Below are 11085 nucleotides of genomic sequence, written 5' to 3'. Positions count from 1 at the left end.
GGGTCTTGGACCGAAGCGCATGTGATAGAAGGGGAATGAGAAAGAGAGAGACGCCCTGTCACGTATGAGTAAGAAACACAGGGGCACGGCCCTTGTAAACACAGACGACGCGAAGGGACACAGAGATAGGGAGACACAAGTGTTTGTATATTAACGAGTAACATAATACACAACAAAGCACGTGAGCGGTTACAACCGAACAGGCCGGTGAACAGATGCCGATGCTTGTTCGTCTGCGCACGAAAAGGAGAAAAGGGTGGAGGTGCTGCCGGAAGCACACGGGCGTTCCTCGAAGCAGCACGGGCCTCCCGAAAACCTGCAGAGAAGGGCGATGGAGAACGAACAGAGGAGAAGCGTTCGGTTCCGGTCCGACGGCACTTCGTCCTCCTTAATGCACGATCCCTTCTCCCTACGTCTCCCTCTCCTTTATAGCGTCAAGAAGGGAGCTGTCTCCCTCATTTACTTCCTACCTACCGAATCTAACTACCCAGGATATCTCTCTGTACCTAATTCTCTATTATATACATTAAGAGCGCGCACACGTGAAGGGCCGGTTCATGTGCGCTATTCACCGATTGCGCCAAGGGACGGTTTTCTTCACGACATCGGTATCGCATCTGACATGTTGAACCGCTGAAGCACCTTTGTCACGTACTTCTCCTGTGACAGCCACAATTGCTTCATTGACCGGTCCCGGATAATATGCATCCCCAACATCTGTCTTGCCGGACCCAAGTCTTTCATTGAGAAGGTCTGGTTGAGAGCCTTCTTCAGCATCCGTATTTTGGCTTGGTCCCATCTGACGATCAACATGTCGTCCACGTACAGAAGGAGTATCAGGAAGTCGCCTCCTTCGAACTTCTTCACAAACACGCAGTGATCGGCCTGCGCCTTGTGGTACCCTTGATCGATCATGAAGGAGTCGAACTTCCGGTACCATTGCCGGGGGGCCTGCTTCAACCCGTAGAGGCTCTTCTTCAACCGGCAAACCAGGTGCTCCTTCCCTTTCTCCACGAATCCTTCCGGTTGCTGCATGTAGATCTCCTCTTCGAGATCACCGTGAAGGAATGTCGTCTTCACGTCCAGCTGCTCTACCTCGAGGTCTATGCTTGCCGCTATACTCAGCACCGTCTAGATGGAGGTCATCTTTACTACCGGGGCAAATATCTCGTCGAAGTCCACGCTCTTCTTCTGCTGGAACCCCTTCACCACGATCCTGGCTTTGTATCTCGGGGGGTTGCCGACATCTCCCTGTTTCAACTTGTACACCCACTTGTTTCGGAGTGCCCGCTTTCCTTTCGGCAACTCCACCAATTCGTACGTATGGTTCTCATGCAAGGAATCCATCTCATACTGCATGGCACTTAACCATTTTCGGTTGTGGGTGTCATCCTTCGCTTCTTCGAAGCTTTCTGGTTCCCCCTCATCGGTTAGCAGCACATGCTCTGCATCCGGAAATCTCGGGGGGGCCCTTCTCTCTCTGAGAGGATATCTCCGTCTTTGGGCTTCGGTAACCGGCTCCTCCATTTGCTCTTCATCAAAATCCGATTCGGGGTCTTCGCCGGTTCCGGTTTCAGCTTCCTCTACTTCTTCTTTTGCCGGTTTGGTATCCTCACCGTAACCGGCTGGTTCCTCGAGTGCTAACCGGTCTCTTGCCGGTTGGGTCTGCTCATCGTAGAATTGATCCTTACCGGTCGACTCGGAGTTCATTATCTTCTTCTCTGACTCCCAGTCGGTGAGCGTCTTGTCCTCCATGAAGATAATATCTCGACTCCGGAATACCTTCTTGTCGATCAGGTCCCACACTCGATAGCCGAACTCATCGTCGTCGTAACCGAGGAATATGCATGGTCGGGTCTTCAGATCTAGTTTTCCTCTTCGGTCCTTAGCTACATGCACGTACGCAAGACACCCGAATACCTTCAGATGCCGGTAGGACACTTCCTTATCGGTCCAGACTCTCTGTGGCGTGTCCCCGTCCAAGGGTACTGAGGGTGATCTGTTTATCACATATGTCGTCGTCGACAGTGCCTCAGCCCAAAACTTCTTGGGTAGTTTTGCATGCGCCAACATACTCCGGACCCTCTCCATTATGGTCTGGTTCATCCTCTCGGCCAGCCCGTTTAGTTCCGGCATCTTCGGCACGGTAAATTCGAGCCGGATTCCCTTCGAGCGACAGTACTCCTCGAACTGCCCCCGGTATTCCCCTCCGTTATCTGCTCGAACCGCCTTTAGGTTCCGGCTAGTTTATCTTTCCACTCTCGTGTGGAGCTCTTTGAAGACGGATAACACCTGATCCTTCGTCTTCAACGGTGTGGCCCACAGCTTCTGGTTGTGGTCATCTATGAATGTCACGAAGTACTGCGATCCTGCATGTGACTTCGTGTCCACTTGACACACATCTAGTTGTCGGCATAGGAGACGTGTGGTTGACAACGCCAACTAGATGCAAGCTGCTACTGAAGGATGTCTGACATGTTCCGGAGGTTCGACTAAACCTGATATCAGCCTTCATCTGTGTGCACCTCTTTCTCTCTCTCTCTCTCTCTCTCTGTACACTGTTACACGCTCTCTGATCTAGCGCCAACAATAATGACAACAACACTCTCTAAGTTTGCCCTAAGTCATATTTATACTAATATGACTTTTCGGCTATTTACAAATATAGCTCCGATGGACTCTCAGAAAACATATTTACGAATATGTCCTTCCATCCGGTGAGCACTCCTCACCGGCCCTGCATCATCCGGCGCTTGCCGGGTACTCCTCATCTGGTTCTCACCGGGTCTTCCGTAGCCAGGTACTCGTCATCTAGTTCTCACCGGGTCTTCATCTTCCAGCTCTTGCCGGGTACTCGTCATCCGGTTCTCACCGGGTCATCCCATCCAGAGGGACCTGTTTTCTAACAGTTACCTCGCCGTAACACCCTTTGGTGAAGTGTCTTTCGTAGACACCCTGTGTTAGGCTATTGTCCGGCCCTTAGGAGTAACAATGTGTATAATTTGGAAGTACTTATTGGACATTTGGTAAGTTTTAAGCCGTTGCTATTCGAGACCTCAACTAACAATCGACAACGGTTCGGTTTGAACTAAACCGAACCGCGAAACCGCAACTTAAAGGCTTAACGGATTAAATGGTTCGGTTCAGGTTTGTTTTAAACAATTCGGTTCGGTTTCAACTCTTAGAAACCGCGGTTTAAACGGTTAAACAGTTTTTTATTTTTATTTTATTTTAAAAAATTGTAAAAAAAGTTTAAAAAATAATAATTTGCTTTTAAACAATCTTTTCATTTTTAGACCTTATTCTCACATTGTAGGAACATCTTTAGAAATTGAAAAATTGAAAGTAATGAAATATTTTAAAAATTAAATTTAGACCTAAATTGAAAACCAAAACCGAACCACGAAACTATGGTTTTAACGGTTCGGTTTAACAGTTTCGTGGTTCGGTTCAGGTTTCAAAAACATTTAAACGGTTCGGTTCCAAACCAGTTTGGTATTGACTCTCTTGAACTGAACCGAACCGAACCGTTGCCGATTGTTAACCTCACACAATGGGTATTAGACGGACAGATTCTTAGAAGGGTTTGTCTGGCCGAACTCTATAAACCCGTCCTTCCCCCCACACACACACGTTCGTCCACAAAGGCAACAAGCTCCGAACGGGTGGCGGGCCATAAAGGAAGTCACGTCTGACCACTCACAACACGCCACGTGGGGCGGCCAAGGGAGCGCTCAGAGGGCGCCACGTGGCACGTGGATGATCTACGTGGCAGAGGGGGGGGGGGGTGCATCATCTAACTGTGGCCTGAGTGTCCCAAATTTATCACTGAATTTTTACATACATACATAACTTTAATACATAATAAAAGAGAGAGGAAAAAAGGAAAAACAGAGAAGAAAGGGCGAGGCTCTCTGCAGGAGCCATGGCGAGCTCCATGATCGATTGTCTTCACCTGCATTCGAGTTTCTCGGGAAACAACAGAACCATGCCCACCAGAAGCCCCCTTCTCCCCCCTCCCTCCACCTCCTACTCTGCTTCAATGCAGTCCTTCCATCCTCCCCTCCCCCTCTCCCCATCCAGGAATCGAGTAAGAACAGAGCACATTACGCGGCCTTGGAGAACTTTCTGCACCATTTCATCCGTCCCCGCTTCCGTGTATGCGAAAGAGATGGAGCGAGTCGCCGCCAAAGAAGCCCTCCTCCTCGCTGTAACATGAACATTAATATTCTCCCCCCCCCCCCTTGTTTTTCAGTCCCTAGTAATGGTTCTGATCTGATTTTTGTATTTCTTTTTTTTGGTATTTTGTATTTTTGTATTTTCTGGTATTTTGTAAGTTTGTATTTTTTTGGTATTTTGTAAGTTTGTATTTTTTTGTAATTTTGTAATTTTTTTGGACGCTCAATTGATATAACTTTTTAACGTTTTTTTGTATCGTTGGAATCAGCTTTGTTTTTTTTTTTGGATGTTTTTGTAATGTTTGAATGCGTTCTTTTTCTGTATTTCTTATCCTTCTCATAAAGTAAAATGTTTTGAGTGATGAATAGATCAAAGATGCTGGTGGTGGAGACTCTATTCTTGGCCCTGCTAGTACAAGCGAGACAGCTCGTATAGATGTCAATGAAAGAATCGTGAGTTTAGAACGTCTGAACCCAACTCCTCGCCCAACCACGTAAGTTGCACTCATTTTATTCATCTTCGTTTGTTGATGTACTGTTTTATCCAAGCTTAATTCATCTGATCTTATCTGTGAACGGAAGAAAAACATGTTTTACATGTGCATGCAGTACATCATCATCCAGATAACGCCCAATATAGTTGATGAAACTACTCTGGTCTTAAATTAACCTTCATTAATGCAGTTATTTCATGTAGCCATCTATCAGAGGGAAAAACATGCTTGTAGTAAAGTTCCTTCAGGTGTACATGAGGTATTGCATGGTGCAATGGGTTTATGCTTGCAATTGCAGGGTTGTGGAAAGAAGTAGAGTTTAGACACTAGGCATCTATCTTGGCAATCAGGTTAAATTTGAGCAGAGATATGAGGTATTGCATGGTGCAACAAGTTTATGCTTGCAACTGTAGGGTTGTATAAAGTATAGACACTAGGCATCTATTCTTATTAGATGTTCATTTCTTGTATCCTTTAGTTGATAAGGAAATACAGGAGGGAGAGCGAGTATTTTGGGCCAACAAAATGCCAACTTCTTTATTAAGTCTCAATAAGTCCAAAAACTTGAGATGTTTCTTTATTTATATCAGACTTCTCCAGTAGTGAAAGTTTAGCTCTATCAGTGGCTCTCCTGGTGTTTGCCTGCCCTTTGAAGTTCCTCTGACCCGTTTCATGGTTCCATTGAGTGGCTTTGACATGTTTCCCTCAAAAAGTGATGTTTTCCTAGTTGTGCATGAAAGTAACAAAAAGAAGATGCAGCCAATGGCCGAGTGGAGAGAAAATGTTATGGAAGAAGTTTCCTCTTGTAATAACAAAATCTCAACAAGTGTCATGTTTCTGGTGATGTTTCTATGAAGAAGGCGAGTGCATTGCAACCATCGAGGAAGGATGAACTGTGCTGGATACAATTCTCAAATTCTGTAAATACATTTCAGGAGCTGATATGGAACCACAAAATTTGTGGAGTACATGGATGTTCCGTCCATCTTAGAAAAGGAGTTTGCAAGGCACAAAAGCCAGAGACCTATTCAGCAAAACAAGATATTGGAACTCATATCACTGAAGGAAATGGAACCCAACTTTCTTTCCGTGGAGAAAGTGTTTCAATAAAAGATCAAAGAAGTAGTGAGAAAATTGTTACCTGAAGCATTCTTTTACCCAAGTCGACTTCTTCTTGGAATAGATACATTACTGTGTATGCATTGTTTCCAAATAATGGTGCAATTGGATCCTAGCAAAGTAGAAGCAAATTGGTTCATGGACAAATTTGAATATTGTTCATGATGCTCACAGTTGATTAGGTCTATGTTCTTAAATTGCTTTGCTTTACATAGAATTAAAAAAGATGGTAATACTTTACGTGGGCTCATGGGGAAATTACAGCTTTCAAACTCGTGGAAGAGAAAAATGGCTTCTCTTACAGAATCTTGAAAATACTTTGTGGGTCAATATGATTCATGTGGGAATAACTGGGCAGTTTTCATGCAAAATGGTCAAGTATTAGCATATGAGATGAGAGCCTTGTCATGACCAAAGAAGGCTTACCAGGTTTATCAGAAAGAGGTTTTCGCTGTAATTCACGCTTTCTAGTTGGAAATGCCATCTCCTAGGTGTTGCTTTTATTGTGCAAACGGATCATTAAAGCTGCTATGGGGCACCTTTCGTATTCATGTTCCATTTTCATATTGTGCATGAAGAAAGCAAAGAATGTAGTAGCTGATGCATTATAATGAAAAACATGTGCCAGCAGTGTCTATTCCTACCCTCATGATTTAGATGAAATGAAGGAAAAATATGCTGAGAATGGCGATTTCTGTAGGATATATGATCAGTGAGATAATGAGCAGCATCATGAGCATTAGAAACTTGGAGATGGGTTTGTTACGATGGGCGACAAATTTTGTGTGACACATCCATCAAAGCCTAAAGTTTTAGTTGAAAGTCATGATCCACTGTATGTGGTCATTGTTTGACGCCACAGTGAAAGCGGTTGAGGCCTTCTTTTTATTAACCAACTTTATGATATGAGATGCATGAACGCTTGTAAGAACATGCAAAAATTGTCAATACTTAAATTGACAGGCAAATAGCATTGGAGTTGGAGTTGTTGCAGTCTTTGCCAGTCTCAGATAGACCATGGAAAAGTATAGTTATGGACTTTGCTGCTTGTCTTTGGAGATCACAAACATGAAATGATGGGATTAGTAAACATGTCCATTTTATTCCTGTAAGAAAGAAAAAAAGAAAGAAAGATATATTAAGGAAGAAGAGAACACATGGTCAAAATATTTATGCATAATATCTTGAACTACCATGATATGCCTTTGTCTATGTAGTTAGTGAATGGAACCCAAGGATTACAAGTTTATTTTGGAGAGTTTTGTTTGAGAGAACTACAATACTAATCTTCTTTTTCATCCACAAATGAATGGACGTTTAAAAGAAGCCAATTCTACTACCTTAGATTTGCCTAAATGCTAACTTTTAGAGCTTCGAGCAAATTTAGAATACTATTTACCTTTTTTTGAATATGCTTATATTACTACTGTGCATTTGTCAACATGAAGCTCTTTTTTGAGAAGTAAATGGAAGCATTATTATTGTCTATGCTAGGCCAAAGCAACATATGAGACCTTTTTTTTTACAAATGCATAAAACTGCCATTATTGTATCTCATCATAATTCAATAGATACTATGGATCCTATGACAGGCAATTATAGTGTATTTATGTTTAGGTTCTGATGTTTGTGGATGAGGTTGCTGAGGTCGTGACCATTCTTATCATCCCAGAAGGAGGGAAGAAATTGACTCTTGTCTTGCATATAAAGAACAAGATTTTTGAGACAGACAAATGCGTCCAAAATGCTGGGGAAGATTGTAATGAGGTCAAGCTTTCCCTTGAAAAGACTTAAAACTAAACAAAAGAAAGCCTCACATGGTCATCATTGTGATCTAGTAGTTATGAATCTAGAGACAACTGTTTCTGCTTGATTTATTCTTAACCTGTTTAAAGGAAGTTAAAAGTATCTTCCTCATGCTTAGGAAATTGCTGTCCAAACCTAAGTTATATTAATAGAAGCAGTTTTCAGGTGTTTTTAATAGAGCAGTAGCATAAAAGAATCGGTGTACATTTAAATTTTATACAGGCCGTAAATCTGAAACAAATTTCTAATGAAGCTGGATTTTTCCCATTTGCATTCTAACAGGAAGGAAGAATATTTTGTTGCAAAAGTGGTAATGAAAATGATTTTTTTGTTTCCAGGTCACCCTTTCTGGAAGGTCTTTGGCAATTCAAATGGATTGGTGCAGGAAGTCCAGGGCAGTTCGCTGCAAGAGTCCTGTTACAGTATGATCAAAAGACAGTTTCTATTTTGTGGTGTCCTTTCTGCAGGCATGAACTAACACTATTTTCCTTCTATAGGAGGTTTCCATCTGCATTAGCTACCCTATCCGAGCTAAACATTCTTATTGTGGACGGATCTGCCAAAGCTACGGCGACCTTAAAGCTATTTAATACAGTATGATCACAAGCTATGTAAAGATTTTAGTTTCAGGATTGTCACTTATCCCTGGGGTTCCTTACTCTGATATTCTTTTGGTAGCTAAGACTAGGGAATCCCAGGGTTTTTTTCAGACGAAGAATAAATAGGAATGCCTCCAAAATACTGCTATACTAATTAGGAGCAATTTGAACAACGTGTTAATTTGTTTTTTTCAGATAACAAGCAATGTGGTTCTTTTGAATGAGATGTTGATTTCTTATTTTTTCCCCAGATAACAAGCAATATGTTTATTTTGAGTAAAACATTAAAATGTTCTTTTTTCCGAATAACCAGCAATTTGTTATTTTGAGCAAAATGTTGATTTGTTTTTTCCAGATAACAAGTAATGTGGTCTTGACAAGTAAACTTACTGTGGAAGGACCTCTGAGATTAAAAGAAGAATACATTGAAGGATTACTCGCTTATCCAACCATTCAGGAGGCTGCAGTTCCACCGCAAGTTCAAAGTGCATACGGACAAATTGCTAGTGCATTGCAACAGCTTCCAACCAATGTAATGGATGCACTGTCAAATGGAATAAAGATTCCTTTAGGTGAGCTCTTTGACATTATGATATCTTGTGATTTTGCCTAATAATTGATACCTTTTTTTTTGGGTTCTTGTCAACTAAGTGTGTACTGTAACCGAATTAGAATCAGAATGTATTTACAAGGGTTATGAGCCTAATTAGAATGTGATGGGCAGTTTGTGGTTATGAGTAGCACAATATGTTGCACGATGAACCCAACACTTTTGCACAATTACTTGGTTCCAGGGATGTCCGTGTAGTGTTTTCCTTGAAAGTTCATAATCAGCAAAGGAAAGAATGCAGGAAGAATAATGGATTAACATTCATCCAATTCAATGCTGATAGACTCCATCACTTCACAAGCATCATTTTGAAGAAATCGGATAGAAAAATGTAGATCATAGTATAAAGGCACGCGTTCTAGAAGGCAATGGGTGTGTTTGCCAATGCTTGTTTGCAAGGTGCATTTAGTTTTTCCTTTTTTGTCCATTCTTTGTGGGAAAACTCTGTTGACAGTAATATCAGAATGCTACCGCATTTGCATACATTAATCTTGCATTGAGTTTAGCATATTGTCACTTCTCGATGTTGACAGTTTTGTTTATGTTTGACATTACAGTGGGAACCTTTGAGAGACAGTTATTGATTTCCTATCTTGATGATGAAATCTTGGTAAGTCCTGTTGTATGTTTCATGAAACAGGAAATGAAAGATAAGCACGTGCTAATGTTTTTCTAAATTTCTAAATTTCTTGCAGATTGCTAGGGATGGGTCTGGTGTGCCGGAAGTGTTATTTCATACATCAAATACCACCATATCTGATGGTGAGCCTATATCTGAATATGTGAGCTAGAGTTAACCTTAATGCGCTAAACGGTACTTCTCAGTTATTTGTAAAATTTTCCTCCAAAACACATACTATTATTACCTGTGGTCACTGCCAATATTTTCTTGATATGTACATTGTTTACACCTTACGTTTGCTCCTTTTGTGCTTTTTCATATAAGTCGTAACTATGACATTTTTCTGCTTTCACATCCATGGAGAGGTGATTTTGTATGGATCGTACCTTATGATTCCCACCCATCAATCATGGCATGCATAAACTTCGAGCTAGATGCACCCACCAACCCCATAAGAGTTCCTGTACAAAAAATACATAAGTGGCCATACTTAGAGGAAAGAGTTCTAGCCACTGGTAGGAATCAGCAACGGTTTGGTTTCAGCTTAACCGGTTTGGCATTTTCCTAGACAAACCGGTTAAGGCTTAACTGAATTGGGGAAGTTCGAACTTTAACCAAGCTGAATTGAACCAGACCCTAAACTGGTTAAGCGAAACGAACCCTTTATTGATATGTTTGTGCTAATTTTTGCTTTTCTTTTCTCACTCAGTTTTTGGGACAATAGGGATGTGACACCTTCATTTCTCTCTCTAGTAATTGAAAATTATATAAATGGCTTAACTGGTTTGAGCCAGTTAATCATGGTTCAACCCAAACCAACTCGAACTCAAATTGTTTAAGCAGGTTCAAGCCTGAACCGAACTGAATTGAACGCCAAGCCGCCAAACTGTTTAACAGTTTGGTTCGGGCTTGAGCCGAACCATTGCCAACTCCTAGCCACCGGAGCATGTTAAGATATTATCATTTTCATCTCTTTGTGATGCGTTAAAGTTAGTGTAGGGTGCCAAGATCATTCCAAGCATTCAATCGTATTATTGATGTACTCTCTCCTTAACAAAATTTGTAGAGCTGGCAAAAGCACGTGTAGCTAAAAAAGTTCTGTAATTGAAGAGGAGCACGAGGAGTCCTAGAGTATCAACATGGGTAGGGTTGCAATTGGAAGTTTAAAAAATAGTCATTGTCGTCAATGGTTTACATAACATGATAATACATTATTAATAGTCATGATGGATTTTGGATGCTTAATTGCAAGAGATTTATGTCATTGGTAGATTGATTCATTGTGTCATACCTTTACACCATTGGTATTGTAATGCATTATGTCATACCATTGCCAACTACGACATTATCAAAATTGTACTCACATTTTTAATAGATGTCATGTCAACTTGCACAAGTGTTTTGCAATGGAGATTTCTTTATATTTCAAAGACTACGTAGGTTCTTTGTATGAGGCTCTCTAGAAAAGTTGATTATGACTTTGTGGCACAAAACAAAAAAGTGACACAAGCATTTGACAAGTTATATTGTCATCGGTGCAGTAAGCCGAAGTTATTATATGAAAAAAAGAGATGTTTCACATTTAACACATCAAAAGCAAATGGGTAGCATAACTTTTGTGTGAAGTAACATGGCTTCATTAGTGACCAAGTTAATG

At 41.3% G+C, this 11085-nt stretch overlaps 1 protein-coding gene across 1 annotated transcript; it reads left to right on the top strand.

Moving 5' to 3' along the window:
• Nucleotides 1-3894: 3894 nt before the first annotated feature.
• LOC147858784 (Plastid-lipid associated protein PAP / fibrillin family protein) lies at nucleotides 3895-9776 on the top strand. The gene is made up of 7 exons (XM_087326518.1): nucleotides 3895-4210; nucleotides 4548-4672; nucleotides 7936-8019; nucleotides 8095-8191; nucleotides 8552-8768; nucleotides 9364-9416; nucleotides 9502-9776. Exons 1-7 carry the CDS (start codon nucleotides 3926-3928, stop codon nucleotides 9595-9597), a joined length of 957 nt encoding a protein of 318 aa, XP_087182644.1. The 5' UTR covers nucleotides 3895-3925; the 3' UTR covers nucleotides 9598-9776.
• The last annotated feature ends 1309 nt before the right edge of the window (nucleotides 9777-11085 follow it).

The sequence above is a fragment of the Azolla caroliniana genome, unplaced genomic scaffold (genome assembly GCF_043228905.1).
Source record: "Azolla caroliniana isolate FFs.n. ecotype wild unplaced genomic scaffold, voAzoCaro1.0.p SCAF_10, whole genome shotgun sequence".
Lineage (NCBI taxonomy): Eukaryota > Viridiplantae > Streptophyta > Polypodiopsida > Salviniales > Salviniaceae > Azolla > Azolla caroliniana.
The sequence above is the reverse complement of the archived record's forward strand: the minus strand, read 5'-3'. Positions and strand labels throughout refer to the sequence as shown.